At 42.5% G+C, this 22656-nt stretch overlaps 1 protein-coding gene across 3 annotated transcripts in view; it reads right to left on the bottom strand.

Moving 5' to 3' along the window:
- Positions 1 to 428: 428 nt before the first annotated feature.
- klf8 (Kruppel like factor 8) overlaps positions 429 to 22656 on the bottom strand; it is an 84699-nt gene continuing 62471 nt past the window's right edge. The window contains exons 3-8 of one of the 3 annotated variants that reach the window (XR_001225144.2): positions 16758 to 17009; positions 16432 to 16666; positions 9175 to 9286; positions 6655 to 6794; positions 5152 to 6099; positions 429 to 4679 (exon numbers count right to left, since the gene is read on the bottom strand). Coding sequence is in view for 2 of the 3 variants with exons in the window: in XM_025910658.1 (XP_025766443.1) it covers positions 5918 to 6099; positions 6655 to 6794; positions 9175 to 9286; positions 16432 to 16666; positions 16758 to 17009 (921 nt within the window). In the remaining variant the exon portion in view is untranslated. Of the gene's footprint in view, positions 6100 to 6654; positions 6795 to 9174; positions 9287 to 16431; positions 16667 to 16757; positions 17010 to 22656 lie in introns of all 3 variants that reach the window. The other 2 variants (XM_025910658.1, XM_013276473.2) reach the window with 2 other exon arrangements.

The raw sequence follows: 22656 nt of genomic DNA, 5'->3' as shown, positions 1-22656 counted from the left end.
ATCTTAATCGAATAGAGCACATCCATGATGTAGTGGAATGGGAGATTCACATTATGGATGTGCAATATGGACCAAAATCCCAGAGGACCGTTTCCAGGGCATCTTTGAATCTCTGCCCAGAAAAAACTGAGGTGGTTCTGCAGACAAAAGACAGTGCAACCCTAGCAAGGTGTACCTAATAAAGTGTCTACTATAGATATTGGTAAAGGCAGCAGGTCTGGAATAAAATTATGGGAAATCTTTTTCCTGAAAATGCCAGTTAGTAAAAGGAAAGGTTACAAATATGACCTTTTCTGACACTTTTTTGTTTTCGTTGCAGCTGAATTTTGACTTTCAACAGCAATTTACAAACACACTGCTTACATTTCAATTTAATAGCAAATGACACTTAAGAACCAAAGTATAAGAAACAACACAGACGCAAGGCATTAAATTGCACCAAAAACATTTTTTATTCTATAAAAGAAGAAGAAAGGGAGGGGAAAATAATCACAACTGTACAGGGAGAAACTGACTTTTAAACACCATGAGTCACAGTATCAAAAAGCTCACGTTTTCCTCACTGATCTTTACACATTTGTTCTGTACAAATACAAAAAAGAAAAATATTATTAATAATTGTATTATTATAATGATAACTGCATTGCACTGAGTAAATATAGTACTGGCCCATAAGTTACTGCATTCAATAGAAAATACCTAAAAGTTCCAGATTTGCAGAAGATGTGATTCGTGGTGAGTCGAGGCACTCGCGCACAGACGTGACGTCACCCTCAGACACGATCCCGTTACGGTTTCAGCAGGGATAAAACTCTGTCTTTATGGTTCTCTTTTTCACACTCCTGCTTTTATACAAGAACAAAAAGGGGAAAAGGAAAAAAAAGAGGAATACTGAGGAAAAACAAGCTTGCACGAACCAACAAGAAGCAGGAGATAAATGTACACATGCATCAGTCTCCCTGCCAAAGCTCCAACACCAGCGAAAATATCCTGCCCGGGTTGTCGTCAACAGGCTCGGATGTTAATAACCGACCATTGTTGGTGTGTCTCCAGAGGTTTCAGTGCGTGTGTGAGTTTGTCTCGGGGTGCAAATATACCAACTGAGCTGATCAGTGTGCTTGTAAAGCAAAAGGGCCAATAGCAGTTACTAAATGACACAGAGTACATGTGCTCTGTGGGGTTAACATTCCCAGAAATAAAGGGGGCTTAGCATTCAGGGGGCTTTTTTTTAATGCATTAATCTTTGGGATTTCTGCCTCCGTTACGATATATTTGAGATATATGAGAGGAGAGGTTTCATTCGTGGCGCTAAAAGGAGACAAGAAGCTGTATTTGGAGGTCTTGAGATTTCGCTGGATTTCTACTAAAGAAATCGAGCGTGAACGTTCATCCCTGACCTCGTCCACTAATTAGTCACAAGGATGACATTTAAATGATAAACGAGGTCAATGCCGAGCAGTTAGTGTGTGTGGTCGAGGAAAGATCAACGATTCCATTCACATACAACAACAAAAATCGAAAGCCATCTCGGAAACCGTCACGAGGCCGATGGAGAGATAAAACTGAATGTGCTGGAAAAACCAGAACCCCATTTCCTGTTAGCACCACAAAGAAACGTCCACGCAGCTCAACTGTAACGACGTGGTGCCAGAAAGCCCCAGAAACAGATAAGGTATACAATATCTGATCCGATAAAAAGTGAATCTAAGGAGAAGCCACAATCAGCAGCTCTGTGTTTTGTTTTTGTACTTCAATTAGGTATCTTTAACAGAACCTTTTATTTAGTGCAGCAGTTGACTGATCTAACATGAATAATGTTTTTGCTGCTTTAACATCGACTTTAAACAGGAGAAACATATCGACACATTTAAACTGGCTACTGTAAATCTGGGGACTTCCTCTTATTTCCTGTTAACTTATCTGAGCAGAACACACCTGAAGCTGAAGGGGGGCAAAAAAAGGGTCTGACCCAAACCAACTGAATCTCACATTTAACTTGACATTTAAAACCAGGTCCAGTACTGGGACATTAAGCTCGGTTGTTATAATGAATCCCTAGTTAGTTGAGTAGGGGGTCGTTTCCCACCCCCACCCCTGCTGGGGCATCTCAACTGTCTCACACGCACTTGACATGCTCACCAACGTCACTATAAGAAAACAAGAAGGCTACTCTCCATGCAACACAAATGTGCACAACACAAGTGGGACCATATAATAGTTTTTTTTAAGAAACTACGAAACAAATGTCTTAGATTGAAAAAAAAAAAAATACACATGATGAAAAACACATTTCATCAAACCAACAGAGGAAGAAGAGAGAGAGAAAGAAAAGATTTTTCACATTATCTAGTCAGTGTTAAAAATAGAAATTCACCCGTTACATTTACTCTGCACTTTGATTATATACATTTATGTACATGGATTTCTCTTAATTATTTGTCATTGTCCTTAATGTCTTTATCAACAGTTTACAAAAGAAAGAAAATTGCAATCAAATGCATATACTCTTCTAAAAAGATGTGCTTAGTAACTTCTTTTTTTGTTTTTTTAGTTGAAGCAGGGGATGTTAAGAGAAATGGGAACATTGCATTGCTCTGCGCTGCAAAAACATGACAAATAAACCAATAAAATCCTTCCAAACGAGTGACTGAATATCGCTGGGATTCTAAGTAACGCTTCTCCTGATGGGAAATGGGAAGACAGGAACAGATTCCCTCATTTTTAAACCATATTCAGTGACTCGGCTAAGACGGATTCTCTTCTGTTTCTCAGCGCGCAGACCACGCAACGAATCTGCCCTCTTCACGGCATGCGCTCAGCTCACAGCAAGCCTGCATGTCCATCTCATTTATCGCAATGTGAAAAGTCAAGATGTAAAACGTTTTGCTCTCACTTACTAGCTTCTGAAATGATGACAAAGACGACTCTAAATGGCGAGAACGAATTCGAAGCAAAATGTGTGTTTTTGGGGGGGATTGTTGTTGCTTGAAAAGAGACGAGCCAGGACGAGAAAAGCCTGCTCCGTCCATCACAACCCCAGCTCCCCACTCGCTCATTACCAAGTCTGTTTGAAATTATGGATGTGTTTCCACACCTTATGTTTTATATACCAACACAGAGTTGTGATCAACAGCGCAGGCCTCTACAAAAACCTGACCTTCCTCTTAGGTTCCTGCAACAACCCTACGTGAGCTGCTTATCAGGAATCCAACTACCAGCTAGTGCTCTACGACTGAGATCAGAACAGCGCTTGGAGCGAGGTCTGCGCTATGTTGCATAATCAAGTTCAGCCCGGATCGGGAGCTGAAAACCAGCCCACTTAAGACATGGACACTGTGGGTAAGGAACCAGGGTGAGGCGGGGGTCGATTCTGCTCCAAAAGAACTCAGTTCGAGACACAATTCATCTGTCAGCATCTACTCGAGGCTTTTAACTGAGATTCTCTCACCATTAAAAACAAACCGGAGAGAACTGACCCCCACCCTGGTAGAAATGCTAGTGAGGAGAGCGCTTAAGTTTCCCCGTGGTTTAAACCCCAGGCGCCTGGACCCCGACAGCCCAACGCGACGCCCGGTTTCTCCCAGAACCGCCGACAAACGACCTTCACCTCTCCGTTATCAGTCCCGTTGCTCTCATAACGATGCAAGGTTACAAAAACATTTAATTATATTAAAAAGATCAGTCTCGAAAGAGTCTGATGGGTAAAAGCTGGACTTTCTAAAACCATCTAATTTGTTAAAACTTTGAAATGCTTTAGGTTCGTTTTGGTGACACTGTTAAAATAAATGTTAAAATTTCTACAATTTCTTTTTTTTAAAAGCTTTCAAATCTGCTCGTTTTCAGCCAAAAAAACATGCTTGCTTTTCTAGGAAATTTTCTCACCAAATACGGAAACAAATTCTACACATAACACCTTTAATTTCCTGTTTTTAAACTTCAAAAACTAAACAACTGAACTCAAACGAACACTGTGCCCAGTCGTCGTCTGTCGGCGGTTCTAGTTTCGCCCTTGCAGATTGACTTCGGTTATTAAGGCTCGACGGGCAAGAGGTAAAAGAACAACAAGTGCCCGGAACAACGCACTCATAAAAATCTTAAATTCTTGATTATGTGTTTGTCTCAAAACATGCACACTAACTCACGGACACACACACACACGCACACTCAGAAAAGCTCCCCTATTCCCTGCATGAGAGTTCTACTTGTATTCTCAATCTATTTGTGTCTCCTCTGTCTTTTTCACAGCCTCAGAAAACAACAACAAAAAAAAGATCTGAAAGGTTTTTTTCTTTTTAAATAAAAAAACAAAAGAACAACATTTTGTTTAGAACACCAAAAAAGAAAAGAAAAAAAATGTAGACAGGACTAAAGGCCTTTTTTTGTGTTTTTCTGATAAAACAACAGCGACGACGGCGCAAACAAAGCAAATACTGTTATCCAAGAGGAATCAGAAAGATGTGTGCGGCGGGGAAGGGGGGCGGGGCGATAACACAACCACGTGATCGATAGATCGATACAATGAAAACAAATGAAGTTTTATGAAGTTCACAGTCTTGTAGCTCCCTGTACCGGGGGAGGGGGCCGGGGGTTTAGGGCAGAAGGAGGCGAATGGCGATGGGAGGGTGGGGCGCAGTGTTTCAGCCTCAGACATGCTGATGCATTTGACGTCACTTCAGCTGCTGTGAATAAAATAAGCGCGCACACACACACACACACACACACACACCGATATGCACAGTTAAGTAAATACCTCATCTAAATTTATGATAACTGAGTTTTGGTTCTTTTACTTTTACAAAGAGAACCAGGAACTAAAGAACTCCAGGAACTGCACTACTCTACGCAACACTTTGAAATCCGAAGACAGTCCAAATATTCAGCATTTGTAAGCAGTTTACCGTCATCCAGGTCGTAGCTACTTAATATTTAATGCGCTACAATGATATCTGGAGCATTTTTTAGTAATGCTGAAATGTCCTGTGAAGATGTATTTTATATCGTCATGAGTCGCTGTGGCAAACATCCATTTATAAATGGCCACAGGAAGAGACACCTTCTATGAACATGTGTGCCATTATTAGACGTCCATATGCTGCTTATAAATGCTGAAAGGAGGATGTGAAGTAATCGTTCAAACATGTAGTTATTTACCTGTTATTTGATCAAAACGTCACTCAGTAAGATCACATTTGCCTCAGGCCAATACAACTGGGGTGAAACGAAACTCAAAGTTCTCGAGAACTTGAAAAAACAAACGTTTCCTGGAAAAGCTGTGGCGGGAAGCGGCGTCCTCGGAAGTCTCTTTAGCTTCCAACAATCCTTCAAGAAAATTAATTTTGGAGTCATGTAAATTCCAAACTCAGGATATGAACAAAATAAAAACTGTAAATAAAGGAAAGAGCAGCTGAAGTGACATCTGTGTGAGCCCTCCTCTTCCTCTTTGCCTTTTGGATGGACTGATGCATGTAATGGATGGATGGAGGCATGAAAGTCCCTGCTGCTGGATGTCCTTCAGTCCATCCTTTCTCTTTCTGAGGAGGCAACATCTTGTGAGTCGGAGGATGGTAGAGAGGACTGCTTTGGGCTGGACGGTAATGATGACAGACACACACGCAGCAAAAAACATCCTGCTGCCACCACCGAACAAACACACAGACACAATTGTCCTATGACTGTGAGATGAAGATGAGGAGGAAGAGGAGGAGGAGGTAAAGTCCTTTTTTTTCTGTTTGCAAGGTGGGTTTAAAATCCCGCAGGAGAGCAGAGGGGAAACAGGAAGTATCGTGTGAGGTCTGGGGGCACTGGTACAAGATGTGCTGTGAGGGACTTTTGAGAAATCAAAGGGTCAGAGGTCAGTTTGATAGGGAGCTGGGGGCGTCGGGGGAGGGGAGGGGAGAGGGAAGAAGGAAGTCAGAGTTCACATCATCACGTGGCGGCGGCGGTGCAGGGAGAGGTGGTCAGACCGGGAGAAGGAGCGGTCGCATTCGGTGCAGCGGAAGGGTTTGATTCCGGTGTGCTTGCGAAAGTGTCGGGTCAGCTCGTCAGAGCGGGCAAAGCGCCAGGTGCAGCCTTCCCAGGTACAGTGGTAGGGCTTCTCTCCTGGAAGAGACGAGGAGAGGAGTTAGCAGGAAGGTCGGGAGGCAGGGAAGGAGGTTAAAAAAGGAAGAGGAGGGTCAGGACGATGGTGGACGAAATTGAGCAAACGATTTATTTACTACAATTACTCTACCTAATCATGTCAATCACTGTATGATTGTAGAATACAATTAAGATAAAATCCAGCACAAGAGCTTTAAACAGCCAAATCCTGCTTACCATTCCTGCACACACCTTAACAGTGTCTTACCTCAGGAAACCTGTCTGAAAAAAAATACCACTGGGCATTTATTCCCTAATCTCCTTCAGATTAGGGGAAAACTACTGTCTGCTGAGTGCAGATAAGACGTGAACTGTGCACTGACAAATGTTGAGCCACCTGAGGTTACATTAAATTCTCTAAAGGGGCCATTTTAATCCTTAAAAATCACCCTGCAGTAATCTGTAAACAATGATTCTGGTCTTCACCTGGAGATGAACTGCTCCTTTCAAAGAACACCTGGACTGCACTGATTTATTTGTGGCGTTGCTGTGATGCGTTTCTAGGGCCGAGCTCACCTGTGTGTATCCTCCTGTGGGCTTTGAGGTGGGAGCTCTTGGTGTAAACTTTTTTGCAGCCTTCGTAGTCGCACATGTGGATCCGCCGCCTCTTGATGTCTGGCGAATCTGGATCAACGGGCTCCAAGTCCATAACCGACCTGAGACACCGAAAGAGGAAAAGGAGCTGATCAATTGAGCCTAATGTTCTGATTCTACTCGATTTAAAAGTTCAGTAGGGCTTGAATAAAACCTTTTTAGAAAGAGATCAGAAGACAAAATGTACAATGAAAACAACTCAGACAAAGTAAAACATCCAGGCTGATCATATTAAACTGTTCTGTTGAGGAATGCTTCTTCTTAACACTGATTTAGCCACCAGGGGGCATCAGAAAGTCACACAGCTCCATTTCAATATTCCTCCACTTCCCTCTAATTGTTTCAAATCATTTCACCTTTAAACTTATTTTTTATTCCATTCTTTCCTTAAATCCACAAAATAAACTCAAAATCAACCCATCTGCTCTCCTCTTTGTCGCCCTTTTCTACCTTTGACTTCTGCCTCTTAAATGATGCTTCAGTTTTATAAGAATCAGCTGTGTGAATTATCATATTCATATTTACAGGCAGTCAAACTTTAAATACATTTGATTGGAAACAAAAAGATAAATAAAATAACACCACTGATGTCCCTCTTTACAAGGAGGTGTGACGGTGAACTGCATTACATAAGCTTGTTTATGCCCCTGCTCTGGGACAGCCCTGCCCTGCAACACACACACACACGCACACACATATATACACACACACAGAGAAAATCACAAATAATCTTCCTTAAACCACTTTAAAAAACACAAAATCCACAAAAAACACTTGCTTTTGTACTCTGAAACACACACTTTCTCTCTCTCACACCCGCACACACTCACACCCACACACACACACACACACACACATACACTAGATAAGGGCGCTGAGCAAACTGTCAACGCCCACACCCTGAATTTCAGTTACAGTCAGGCAGCCTCGCCCACTAGGTGTGGCAGGAGCTACGTCCTGATTCTCTAATAAACACTGTCTTCAGCGCCACACCACCCTTTACCCTGCGATATAAAACAATCTTTCACGTGTCCACGCTTTCCTCGGGAGTGCTAAATGTCCTAATTTATGTGTAGTGTCTACAGAGCGCTCGCGACGCACACATGCGCCCGCTTGTCTTCCTGTGTTACAGTCTGGGCGTCTGCAGTGTGTTCTGTTGTACAGAGGGTTATATAAGGTTATATAAGCATTCAGTCATGGCAGCGCTGCAGTAATGTAATTAGTCAGGAGCCTGCAGGCAAGGGAGGTGACCCCCACACAGAGAAAGAATTTCCCATAAACCCTGCTGTGCATTAGAGTCCCTCTTGCTGACCCTGCTGAGTCCTATTATCAGCAGTCATCACACATGGATTTATGCCCTTCCGACAGTTTTACAGACATCTGATTTACAGTTGGGGTCTCCAGGGGTGGAAAAAAATGCTTTTCTGGCACAATTTTTTTCTGCTGCAGTACTTCAACTTGCCACCAGGAGATCAAGACTTATGCTGGTTTTGAAGACCTATGTTGCTGCCCATTTGAGTAACCCTTTGTCTTTGCAAAGAGAGGCTATGGAGAGTCACTTGCATGGAGCCAAGAATCTAGCTTCACAATTCACTACAAAGAACTTCTTTGTCTGTTATGACTTCTACTTTCATTGCAGCATCAGGCTACAGAAAAGAACCATCGAGATCACAAATCTAAAATATTTATCCTTGTACCAAACATCTGATACTGCCCCCTAGTGACACCTTACAATAAAGAACTGGGTCTGCAACAGTCTGCACACCAGGTTTTCTGTCTTGTATTTCAGTCATTTTATAAAAGTGTGAAACCACAATAAACTTTATTTATTATGCAACTTATAACTTGCACAGGCAACGTGATGAAGAGCCGAAGAGACCGTGCAGGAAGGAGGTTGGGGTGGACGGATAGGTCAAAAAAAGAAACCCACTGGATTTTAACATACGAGATAACCATTTCCTGTTCTAAACTGAAACTATGGCCATTAAATAACATTGCAATATGCTCTACTTCCTGTCTCAAGTACAAGCTCTCCACTCGCTAGAGGAGAACTCAGGGCTTTAACTGGCTTACTGTTAAAGACAAAATGTTGGCTGCACTCTTAAGCGTACTGTCAGGCTCCCTGAGCTACCTGCATCTTCCTGTCAATGCATCACATTTTAATTGCTGCTTATATCCAGTTTCGTCTCCTTAATTGCTCATTTTTGTGGTTATCAGCTTATAAAACTTTATATCTGGACCATATAATCATTCATACTGGGCTCTGAGCATTTCCAAATAATGGGGCACCAGGGTGACTGTGCCTGAAGACCTGAAGAGATGCATTCAACATTTCATGAATGCATGTCTTTCATTTTTTTATATTCATTGATTGCACGTAAAATTTTACAGGTGTGGCTAAATACATTGTGCTTGATGCGTCCATCTGCATCGAAGACTCACCCCGCATCAAGGCTCTGGGCGCTGATGGAGGGCGATCCAGACTCTGTACAGCTCTCTGCATCGCTTTCACTTTGATATTCCACTGGAGATGTTGAACCTGGCTTGATCCGAACTGTGGGGAGGAAAGGATGAAAGCAAGATGGGTGTAAAGAGTGAATAGAAGGACACAGAGTGGTAGAAACAGATGAAGGAAAATTGTGGGGACATGGAATTGAGAGGGAGGAGGAAAAAAAAGAAGATGAGGGTGGGGGGTGGAAACGGAGAGAATAGAACAGCAGGGGGTTAATAACTTCTTAACAGCAATGTCTGGTTTCCAGCAACTTAGCAAGACAAAAGCTTGCTCCAAGTGTGTGTGTGTGTGTGTGTGTGTGTGTGTGTGTTGGGGGGTGGGGTGGGGGGGTAGGTGTGGTCTGCATGGCTGCAAAATGGATCAAATCTGAGGCCAAACCCCACGCTGGATTCCTCCGCATGTCTGCTTGTTTCTACATCTTTCTCAAAATGCCTGTTTTAGCCTCCAGTTTCTATTAAAAGAAGCATCTTCCAGTTGTTGTCTTTTTCCTTCTTTGCTTTTCTTCAGTTTCAACAACCTTTTACAATGTCACAGCAGGAGGAAGATGATGTGAACAGCTGTTAATGGGAAGAAAAAAAAGCTGAACTCACAGACAATGCTAATTAGCAATTAAGTGAAAGACAAATCTCCCAGAGCTATCGGAAAGCTTCGGCGCGCGTCCTCGAGGATTGGCAAGCTGTTAGAAATTCTCACAAAAGGAAGGAAGACGTTTAGATTTTAAACCGAAGGTCCTGCTTTTGAATTCTTGATTACGGAGAGTTAACCGCTCTCAAGACATTTCCAGCTGCTCGTTTGGCTCTGGAAGTGTAAATTCATGTCCTCATCAGCTAATATGTAAAGGGAGGATGGCCTCGGCACAACACCACATCAGAAAAGTCATCGTATAAAAGGAGATTATTGCAGTTTCTTGTTATCTGATATGTTAGTTTCATGGCCTAAAAAAAAAAAAAAGCTTTAAAAGAGACCAAATGGTACCTAAACGCCACCAGACTGGACACAGAGAACTTTATATATCTATGATTTTGATTTTTAATGCACCTTCAATGAAATCAGGCCGGGTCGATTAATTGTTAGATCTCAAAGTGCCCCCCCTTCTCCTCCTCCTCCTCCGTGTGCAGGAATGTGGCAGCCACACTGTTCAAAGTCCACCCAGCCCAGAGAGAGCGAGAAGGGGTGGGGTGGTTGGAAGGGTGACGCAAGGAATTTGGGTGGAGTGTGTATATATATCTGTATGAGTGTGTGTGTGCGTGAGTGTGTGGCAGTGGTGGTGTGGGGAGGGTCATGCACCAAAAAAGAAAAAAAAAAAAAGTGGTGCTCTTTGTCTCTGGAGACAATTAAGCCACCCCCACCCTCCTCCCACCACTGCAGCCGTCCTCTTTCAAAGGCAGAACGACCCATCTCCTCTCCTTTTGACCCTCCTCGTGCTTCCTCATCCGACCCCACCCCCCCACCTCTCTGCCTCACCTTGCTGCCTTTCGCCGTGCGCCCACCTATCTAGCCTCCTTCTCCTTTTCCTCCCACTCGACGACTCTGCGCATGAGCTGCGAATGTCAGCTGTCTGCTGCTCGTTCGCGTCGCAGGGAGGAAAAAAGAAAAGAAATCCAAGTTCCCGTGTTGTCTGCTCGCTCCCCTCGTCATGCTCACAACTACGCTCTTTGTTTCCTCTCAGCGCGGGGATGTGAAACGTACACAGAAAACAGGTTTATAAATGAGCTACAAGAACTAGCCGACAACCTTCAGTTATCCACTCGCACGCTCACTTGATTGATGACTTTAGATTGTTTAGAGGATGTTTTGAGCAGTGAACAAACTGTTAACTGGAAACTGCTCCATCAACACCCTCAAAGCAGGGATTAGAATGAGAGAGAGCCTTTTTGGCCCATATTGGCTTCTCTTCATCAGCTCCCTGTTAAATCCAGAGTTCAATTTACACATATTTCCTTCTACTCACATATAAGGTCCTGAATAATCAGGCTTATCTTAAAGACCTCATAGTACCACATCGCCCTAATAGAGCACTTTGTTCTCAGACCTCAGGTTTACTTGTAGTTCCTAGGAAAAGTAGAATGGGATGCAGAGCCTTCAACTTCCAGGCCCCTCCTCTGCTACGGCTGTTATAGTTAGGGCTGGATCAGGTAACCCCGAATCCTGCCTTAGTTACGCTGTAATAAGCATTGAATGCAGGAACTGCTCCCATGATGCATTGAGTGTTCCTTCTCCACTAACCTTTTTCACTTGCTATGCGTTTATACACCACTTTGCATTTGTGCAAGCACTCACAGGGGGTCATGTGACTGTTGGGCTTTTCTCTGTATTATTGTAGGGTCTTTAGGTTGTTGTAACAATATTTTTTGGTAATGAAACTTATACTGTTGAAAAGACCATTTATTTCTCCTTAAATGGTGTCACATTTGTAAAGAACATGTATTTGTGGGTTGAGCAGCAGAGTTGAGAGTATGTGGGTTGCATCTATAAAAAAACGTGCCAAATCTTCTCTGCCATTGCCAAACGGCTTAATCTGTGGCCAACACAACCACACTGGCTGACTTGCGGCAATGCTAGTTGAAGAAAAGGATGTATGAGCGCAACTCACATACTCAACTTTGCTGCTCAACCCACGAATGCATTTTCATTTCAAATGTGAGACCATTTATACAGATATGAACGGCTTTCCAACGATCTAAGATTTATTGTCAAGAAGCTCTGTTACAACAAAGAATTAATAGACCAACCACAAATATCTCTACCTTTCTTACTACCAACATTTGAGGTCATTTCTAGTTTAAAGTCCATCATATTGTGTGGATTACACAGTCCTCAGTGTCACCTCAGCATCTTGCATCTTAACCTGTCGTTAAAGTGCTTTTGCTCCTTTACTGAAGCCAAATGAAAAGTACAATCAAATCACAAAATAAAACTCTGTTAGGTGTGGCAACCAGGGCAGCACTGCAGAAACAAGCCTGATCTAAAGTTAATTTTCAGTACCAAAAGACTGCAACTCAACATGAAACATGATGTTATGTCAGCACATTACTCACTGACAGGAATCCCAATCGTAAACAGATAGGAAATGAGTTATGGAGAGGTGGGCAGTTTATTTGGAGAGAAAGAGAGCCTTCATAATGACTAATTAGTTTGACCTACTGGCACGCGGCATATGCACTGAATTTACATCATTTTCCAAGAGGTTAGGATTTATGCGCCCAGTTATCGCGGTTTTTAAAGGACAAAGAATCAAAGAAAAAGGATATCAGATATTGTGCTGCCACCAAACCAGCAGCTTTGTTACAGTGGCAGGAAAAATTACAAAAGGGCTTATTACTTCACTGAATTCTGTTCTACTTGATCTAATAGAAAGGTAATAAAGGAGCAGGGGTGGACTGAAATAATACTTCTCCAACCCCAAACCCCTTAGGCTAACCCTATATCTCATTTTGGGGGGGGCTGTCGCAATATTAGAATTTCTCTACCAGTTTAAAAGAAGTTTAAACAAAGACTGTTTGAAAAAAACAACCAAAAAAAAAAAAGAAAAATGTTATCAGTAAGGTGCGTCTTGTCTCTTCTCGGCAAATGAATTTAGCTCAAAATAGGAATAAAGGCAGATGTAGAGAGAGTCAGTATCAGAACCAAAACAACTATCACAGTTACCTTCAATAGCAGTAAGCATACATATGACAGCCCTCAGGCTGGAATTTCAAATATAGATACAGCCTGAGTTTTTGAAGTTTGCTGTGTGCAGCATCAAAAACTCCCCACGAAGACACTAAACAGGACGTAAAAATCAACAGAGCTAGGCACGTAAATACAAAACAACAAAACCACATCTTTTAACCAGAGGAGGAGATACAAAGCGAGTCACACCTTTTCAAATGACTCGTTACTTTTGAGCATCAAGCAAAGAGAAAAACATTCATTGAACTTTAACTTTTTTACTCTCCGCCTCTCTCCTCCAGCCCCGTGATCCCCGTCCACTACACAACAACAGCTTTATGTGCGTAGCAAGTAAACAATGCGTGCCTTAGCAGAGCGACAGTAGGATACGTGTTTGATGGATGCTGTGACGAGAGCATAGAGTCTACAGGCAAAGCTTACAAAGCGTGGACTCTGAGAGGTGTGTCGGCTCATTTATGCTTTTATAATAATCACCCGACTAACTGCATGTGTTTGGACTGTGGAAGGAAGCCAGAGTACTCGAAGAAAACCCAAACCCCCGATCAGATCGGATTCAAACCCAGGACCTTCTTGCTATCAGTCAACAGCACTAACCACTCTGACACCGTGCCACAATACTTCCCTAAATTAGTATTATGTTCATAAAGAAAACTATTTCCCATCTACTGTGCAATAATATTGTGCAAGTCAGCACAATGTGACCTGTAATTATGTAACATACTGTACGTATGGAGGATCAAAGCTGCCAAAATCAAACATAAACAAAAACGATAACTGTTCAATATATTAAATAAAATTAAATGATTAAAAATAATGTAACTATACTGGTAAGCACTGATTTGTTTATTAAAAGTAACCCAAGTTGTTGTGTAGAATTCATTTTTTTTGTACACATTTTTATTTATGTTATATCATCATTTATTAGTATTTTCTGTATCCATTTTGAACACAGTGTAGCTTTAGTTACCCTCACACTTCATTTGTTTACAGTATACTTCAGTTTATTGTACTATATTTCGTTTCCTCCTGACTTGTTTCTATCTGTACTTTCTTTCTCGTTCCTCTACGAGTTTGCGCTTCAGTACGCAAACGAGTGAGCAGCCATTCGGCGTGCCTCGTGTTTAACTTTCTGCCTGTTGCTTGACTGACGCCGCAAATAATAAACAAAGTAGTTGCCTTCAGTCATGAAACTGCTGCTGCTGCAGACGCGAGGTGCTTCATGCAAACATAAACAAACACAGAGATTAGAACAAAGATAAATAAATAAAAAAATGCTGATTAAACGCTAATTAAAAAATAAACATCAATCTTATCTCACTGCTTTTAACATTGTTAGAGCATTTACGGCCATATTACTTAATGTATTGAGTATTTTGTATTTTCTAAAAGGGGTTTGAGACAAAGTGGGAAGAGGTCAAAAACGTTAATCAAAACACAAACACACAACAGCTCCTGGCATGGATGAGTAACAGTCTGAGAGCATCTTCAGGCCAGTCTGTGCGCTGCAGACTCTTCTGAGATTCACCGCCTGCCTCGTTTACATTCCTCAGTCGAGACTGTGTTGTTGTGAATCAGAGTCCAGGTGAACTCTGCCGACTTTGCCCAGGGACTCGACAGCAGTTTGTTAAAGGGGCAGAGGTCTATTTTGCCTGCTTGCCTGGGCAAATGTCGAGCATCCCGTCGTGTGGACACAGGGATTGAAGGACATTTGCTGTTGTTTAGTGAACACCAACAGGAACACTTGGGAGGTTAAGACACTGCTGACTAATAAGAGTCCAGACAAATGCTAAGTAGTCAGCGTATACATGACTATTTTAGCACACGTGGGGCATTCTTGGCTCTTTACATTACAGAATATGAGAAAATCAGCTGCTCAGAGGCTCGCTGAAGAATTTTAGCCATTTCTCTGCAACATATGTAACAATTCTCTCTGCAGTTTTCCACATTTAGGCGACGGCATCAATCATCTGGCACATTTTCAAAATGACAAATATAGACAGGCAGACAGAAGGCAAATCTAACATATCACCAACCACAAACAGACACCAGCTCCTTTGGGAGAAATGCTGTGTTCCACTGAGACTGAGATCCCCACCCCACCTCCATAAATGACAGTTTAAGCAGTGGTGACAGAACCATGCAACGCCAGGCGTGACAGTCAAAAGAGGAAGACTGACATTAAAGAGGAGAGGTCTACCGCTCATCTCAAATTACAAGTATTTTCATAACAGATATTGCTTTTGCGACATATTAAATAAACATTCGTGGTGCCACGTTCCTTCTTAACATCCTGTTTCAACATGGCACATTAAAGAAAGAAAGAGGTTCTAAAATGCTCTGTCACTGCAGCGTAAAACACCTTCCTACCCCCGTTTAAACGCATGATTTAGTCTGCTTCTCATAACAGCCAAAATGCAAAACTAGCAATAGAATTATTGCAGTTTTTGCATTTTTTAAATTTCCTTTCACTTACTTGGTGAAGGGATGATAAAAAAATAGGTATGATCCTTATCTTAAGTCTGAAGGTGGAGGGATGTAAATCAAGATGGCAAGTCAACATGGTGGCTCTACAAAGCAGTGCCTGCTCCTTTGTATTCTTAAAGGTTTCATTCTAGGTTTCTGAGACTGCACCTTTAAATAATATCCTGGATTCAGAGGTTATTTGTGCAGTTTCATGTAAGAAATCAACCTTTGCTTCATGATTGTACAACTCCTTAAAAAACAAACAAAAAAAACAACAACATAAGACTCTTAGAGCCAGTAGAATACAATGGTCAACATTTAGCATGGTGCTAAAGTTAAGTATGCAAAGCCAAGTTTTATTTTAATATTAAGAAAGATGATGTCATGTTTCTTTTGCAAGAGCAAGAAAACAAAATCTCCAAGATTGCACCAAACCTGTGTTAGATCAACACGGGCAACACAGGCTGGTTATTGCCTCATGTTGAATTACATCACTGGCTCCTGACTGGTTAGACCAACCAGTCTATCCAATCCAAGAACTGTCAATATGGGGTTTAAAAAAGAAGCCTAACCAAAAACTGCAGTTCCTCTAATGTCCACTTGAGCTTGTCTCCAAAACGGAGTGAACTCCCCTCGACTCCAGCCTATAGGTTTAAGTTTGGTTTCTATTCCTCATCCAGCTGCACTTTTGAATGTATATATCGTTTTAAGGCGCGACTTTAATGCAGTGGAAATGCATGTTGCAGTGATTGCAGATGCACCTTGCTAACTAAGCCAAACGACAAGTGCAAACATTAGCGAACTCTTCAGGTTTACCCTGTCAGCTGAAATTATCACACAGAGCTGTCCACAAATCAATGAGCGAGCTCATGTTGGCTGATATGCTGTATTTATAAACCCTGTGATCTCATAAAGTACAAAGTCTGGATATTTAGGCAACTGAAGACAGAAACTGGTCTAAATGAAACAGACAATGTGACACTCTTGTTGCTAAAAGCAGAAGCTATACTGCACTGGTGTCACCCCCTTGGAGCTTATGACTGTACACTCACCAGATCCTTCAGAGCGCCCATCACTGCCTATCAGCGGCACCGTAATGGCTGCTGTGGCGACACCGTCAGTAGGCATGGTGGTGTAGACAACAGGCAGCGACTGCACCACTACAGGGATGGTCTGCAGCTGGCCCACCTTGCTGGGCATGGTCACTGAGGGGATTGTATGGATAACGTGGAGAATCTGCTGGCCTCCAGCGCCCTGCGTGGCTAAGATGGATCCTGGAGAGAGGACCTGGAGAGAAAAGAAGCGATGAAAATGAGTGGCTGTATCTCTAACGCGCTTTACACTTCTAAATCCACAGGAGGAGGGAGTTTATAGTTACCATGGAGCCTATCGATTGTACTGCAGAGGGGACAGGTGTGGCTGGCAGGCTGGGCTGGGTCACAGCGCTGCTGGGAGCTGGGTTGACTGTGGTGCTCGTTGTCGAAGCGGAGCGAGGTTTGTTGAGCGAAAGGTCAACAGGCTCAGTCTGGTCTTCGGTCGGGCTCGGATGAGGCGAGGAGGGCTCTGTCTTGCACTCCTTCTTCACCTTCAGGTCTGTTGGCTGTGAGCAGTCATCACCTATATCTGCCTGCTAGAGAGAACACGGTGGACAAGAAGATATAAGAAAAGGTTAGAAAGAAAAAGGACAAAGCAATAACTCAACTTCAGCAAACTAAAGTTGACTGGTTTTATTCCAGATTTTACTCTAAACCTGGCAACTTATATCTTCAACATAATTAGATTTTTATTCTCAAAGGGGAGCAATCTGATATATTAATTAGAAGCCGTAATCATAGTTATGTGTAGCATGCCAAAATAAAAAAAAATGCTAATGCATGCTGGTTTATTGTTTAAAAAGTCAGCAGGAGCCAAACAACCCCCAGTAATGAACACAACAGCAGAGGAAACAGTAGTTAAACAGGGACCTATTATTACACACACTGATACAATGGTAGATGCTCATTTACAAAAAAACTGTTCAATTTCTTTGTTTGGGGCAAAAATCAGAAACAAGTAGCTTAAGAGCCTGAAAGAGAGAACTGAGGCAGTTGCTGCATCAAGGCCCATTATGAGATTATTGGAGATTTTCCTGAATCGAATCATGCAAAGCTACTCTACTAGAGTCCATGCAAATACAGCGCTGGTCATGAATACAGCAGGTGACCTTGAATCTTTGCATCGCTCTCTGCTTTGCAGTCACTCTGTATGTCACATGGTCATGGCAAAGAACACCATTAATGCATATATTTGTAAGCAGGTGCAAAATAAGGTGTAAATTAGTAGTAAAACAATTCATTCTTCCACCCAAACGCAATGCCAGGATCATATTAGGAAATATGATGGTACAGGCTTTTATCACAGGCTTGATACATAACGAATGATGCTGAGACTCGTGGGTAATGTAGTAGTCAGACACATCAGCCATAGGAGAAGACTTTAAAATATAATTAAAAGAAAATTATGGAATGAAAGATGCTTCTGCAACCTCCTCAACCCTTTGGGCATACATCTTTCATGGCCTGACCTCATTCTTCAGTGAATGAAGTCAGACAAAGATTGGTTAAGGTTTGCTTTGAGAAATGCTCCATGCAAAGGAAAATGCTTTCTTATAACAGGCATTGTGGTTTTTCATATTGTCCCTTTGCCTCTACAGCAAGCCAGGACTCAGCTGCCATGCAGCTCGAAAGCACAGGGAACAATGGCTGCAGTGTGGTACACTGGGTGGGGGGGCGGAGGAGAAAGTGAGGGAGACAGCAGAGAGTGAAGGGCTGCATGGGTACAGAGAGAGACTGGTACTGTGAGAGGGAGAGAGTTAAAAAAAAAGAAAAAGAAAGACACAGGAAGAGTGAAAGAGACACGGGAGAACTGGAGCGAGAGGGAGCAGCAGCGAGCCTCCAGTCCGGGAGTTGGCCTCCGTCCAGTTCAGCTGAGCACAGTTTGGCTCTGGGTGAGGAGGAGAGGGTGGAGACTCTGCTACGCCCTTTTATCGGGTCACACAGTTCAGCTGGAGGCTGTGGCGGTGGCATCGGCACAATTATAAGTGGTAAACAACTTTCCCCTGTCGGTGAGCGTCATGTCAAAGCCAGTGTTACAACAGAGCAAACCTGTTGTTCTGCTTTTTCCCCTTTTTTCAGCATTACAGGACACGATAAGATTTAAAATAGATTAGCGTCTTGATTTTTGTTTGTAGATACGATTTGCAATGATTAATCCACATCAACGCTCACCTTCTACACTGTGGGTCTAATGCAGTGGGCTTTGTCTTTAAAGTTGAACAGGCAAAAAAGAACAAAAGAAAACAAAGTAATGAGCTAGGAAAGGAAAGGAAAGGAACACACCGCACCTGCGGGAAACTCGGCTTAGGTGAGGAGGGATTTAAGGAGCACTTTATAGGCAAATAGGAAAAAGAAAGGAGAGAGAAGATGAGAAGGTAGGACAAAAAAAAAAAAAAGAGGAGATGGGTGAAGAAGAGAAGCTGGGCTGTAACGTGATTATACTGAGACGGTCTTTAAAAAAAGGGGAAAAAAACTGAAAAGAAAATGAAGTGTGAAAGAAGTGAGGGAGTGGGTGAGGCACAGAACGAGACAGGAGAAAGAGAGAGAAAGAGAGTGGGTGGGAAAGGCCAAGCGTTGCCATGGAAACTGGGAGCCATCAGCTGACTCCATGTTTTTCCACTCGTTCCCCACCCACCACCAACTCCCTTCCATTTCCCTCCCGGTCCACTCGTCTTTCCATCGCTTCAACCCCGCCTCTCCTTCCCTCCTTTCTTTTCGCTCTCTCTATCACGACCACACCCCTTTCACCTTTCTCTCTCTCTCTCTCTGTCTGTCACATCCCTCCTCTCCCTCCAGCATCTCTCGCTCTTTACATCAACCACACCCTTGTTTTTTTTCCCCACCTCACCCTTTCATCCCTCACTGGCTTCATTTCTACCCACTCGCTCCGTTTTTTTTTTCCTTCTTCTTCTTTTCGATTTTCCTCTCCTCTCCACTTTTCCTCTTTTCACGGCTGCTCAGATTAAACCCACAACTCTGTGCGAAATCCTCAAAAGAAGAGACTGAAAGGCTGAAGTCCAATATAAAAAAAGGAGAGAGAAAAAGACAGAAAAAGAAAATAAAACCCCCTCTGGATGCCCGCGAGCTCTGTGATCTCAGAGGAAGGGAGATGGAAGGGAAGAAAGAGGGGCCACAAAGGAAGAAACACTTTCTATGAAGACAGAGTGATTAGCTTAAGAGCGAGGATGTAAAAGAGCTCTTTCCTCACAATTTTAATATCCTGCTCTGCGTCAAAGCAGTGGCTTTGTTTCCCCCAATAAATGTCCTTGATTAAATTTATAAACTATTCTCCTATTTAAAAGTTTTTAAGCCACATTTTTCCATCAGCTTTGGTTTAAGCTGTTGGTGTTTTAATGTTCTTACTATAAAAGTCTCAAAAATGATCTTTTAATCCTCGGGTCAGAAACTGACATTCAGTTGCAGAGAATGCATATTATCGATAATAACATAGCCAGGTTTCATAATATAGAATCGGTATATTACAGTATGGATCAATAACCCAGTAGTATTTTAAAATACCATTAATGCTTTGTAAAAAGTGAAGATGAGCTGATAGACTTTTAAAAACAGGAAATCTGAAGGACATCATTTCTGCAAGTCAGGATTGCAGGACAGTTTTTCTGAAATGTCTGAAGCCCGGCTTTAAAAAAAAAGGAATGAACAGCAGAAAGAGTTTATGTTTGGACACTGGCACAATTTGAGCTCTGTGAGCCACCACGAAAGATTTGTAAGGTATCAATTAAGCCGAAAGTGAACACCTCACTTTCAGCTTAAACTCAAAACTCAAAACCAGGATCGAAATAAAATGTTAATGTTTATAACTGCGTGCAGGAAATGCCCTTCTGCCTGGAGTCTTCCTTCCCTCCCTCAGTAATGCTCCACTCGACTGAGATCAGGAGATTTACTAACGATCATCTTCCTTCATAAACTTTCGGGCTGCTAAAATCTATTGCGACGGCTGCCAAATTACAAACACCCTGCGACTGTCCGAATATTTCCAGAATTACTTGCATGTAAATATGAATAAATGATGGCTTAAAGAATCTAGGCAAGCTTCCTCTCAATCTCTGCACAAGGTCGTTAAAATGACATGATGGCAACAATCTGCAATCCTTTAAAAGGTGAACCCAACGTGTCAGAACGATACAGGGATAAACCTTCGCTGTCGCAGTGGAGCTCCGTCCCCCCCGCCCCACACACACACCCTACACTTCTCAGTTCATCTGCTCCATCATAAAATGGGTCACACAGTGTTCGCCTTGCAATTAATTCATGTGATCTCTAACTTGAATGAAAGTAGGGAGCAGCTGTAGTGGTGAGGAAGCCCGGCAGAGAGAAGAAGATGTAAAATGTCCAGAGGACTTTAATCCCAGTCAGCTTCATACAGATCAAATAATGAGCGATTTACAGCTGCAGTGCAGCTCAGCTATAAGTAACCTCATGTGCTCGGAGAGGACACTGTGTGGCGATATTTCTGAGTACATTAAGCAGGGAATTTTTTCCCAACTCGATCACATGAAAAGCACTTTCTGGCTGTCTAACAAAGGGTTAACAGGTGACGCTAAACATGAGAGGTAGACTCCTGACAGGCTGATCATGCTCGACTGTCAGCAGCCACATAATTTATTGATGTCAGGTTACATGACAAGTGGGGTAAACTGTGACAGCCCCCGATAACAAAGTCACACTAAGAAGCGGCTTACTCTCTAAAAAACCGCCTTTGATACAGAGAGCACATCGTCGCTGAAAGTCACTGTTTTTGCTCCAATTTTATACTCTGGAGAGTTTTTAAGTAGTTTGCAAGTAGTATCAAATATTGGTATCAGCTATCTTGTTGATTGGTGTCAGCTTATCAGAAAATAATAACCCGGTATTAAGTGGTTGATATTCATCAGTTATGTTATGCTTGTTAAAGGTTGAAAGAAAATGTTGCCAACAGCTGACGTTAAAACTTGTTTTTTATACTAAAGCTGTCTCACCTGACAGAAAAAGGGGAATTAACTAAAACTCAAGAAACAAAAAACTATGTACAGGTATCAGCATCAACTGTCAGGCTAAATATTACTTTATATCACAGACTGTATATAAAGGATGTCTGAATAGTAAAGTTACCTTGAATCTGATTCTTTCTAATAGCCAGTAGTGTGAAACTAAGTGCAGAAGAAAGCCCATCTATAAAACTGTCTACAAGAAAATGGCCCTCGGGTCGCTGATCTGTGGCCTCAGTAAACACGTTCCTGATGAGTTTATGGTCACGAGTTGTAGTTTCAAGTCGTATTTATTACAACGCAATGTTCATTTTTGAGTTACGGTCCCCATTAGAGTCAAAAAGGATGATAAAGCGGCCGTTTGCTTTACAGCAGGCCCACTTTGTGATTTACAAGCGCTACCACATTGGAGTCAGAGCCCCTTGGTTTTTCAGTCAAATCCACCCTGATTTACCTGTGATGTCACGGTAGCTACTTACATCTTTTTTATACAGTTTATGCTTTAAACACTAGTATCAGTATCGGCTTACAAAGACTTTAAGTTCCCGGGTTGTTGTGGAAAATCTTATTTTCCAAATGGTGAAAAAGGAGACCGATGGTGACTTTGTAACACTACCCGTGCTGCACCTGCGCTGGTCATCGGTGGGGAACATGATCTGCTGTGGTGAAAAGAAAACAACAGAACACACGGAGCACACACAGAGGGAAAGAAACAACAAAGCTAGCTCCTCCGAGGCCTCCAAGTCTGATGTTTAAATGTTGCTTTTTTTCTAACAGGAAGAAATCAATAGGTCCCGAGGTGAGACAGACACACGGTGACTGTTTATATACGAGCGGAGAGAACGGAGGACGGAGATGGAAATGGAGGAAAAACAGAAGGAGCGAGCAGAAATTAAGTAAGAGGCATATCTGGCGTGGATTTGTTGTGATTTCCAGAGCCTGTGTGTACAGAATTTATATGTTTAGGCACTTGCAGACAGCTATTTCCATTTGTGTGTGTTTGCACACTTGAGTAGATGAAGTGTGAAGTCAGATATGGACATGGAGAGAATAAACAACAGCTGGGGAAGACATTAACCACAGGCACAGCCCTGCAGCTCCACCCCTTAAATCCTTACCCACCCAGTGCAACACCAAGTGCCCCCACCCTGGATTAAAGCACGCTCCCTTCTGCTTCTCTCTTTCTGCTTCACCC

This window comes from Oreochromis niloticus, linkage group LG10 (genome assembly GCF_001858045.2).
Source record: "Oreochromis niloticus isolate F11D_XX linkage group LG10, O_niloticus_UMD_NMBU, whole genome shotgun sequence".
Lineage (NCBI taxonomy): Eukaryota > Metazoa > Chordata > Actinopteri > Cichliformes > Cichlidae > Oreochromis > Oreochromis niloticus.
Note: the sequence above shows the minus strand (reverse complement) of the source record. Positions and strands in the feature narration are given on the sequence as shown.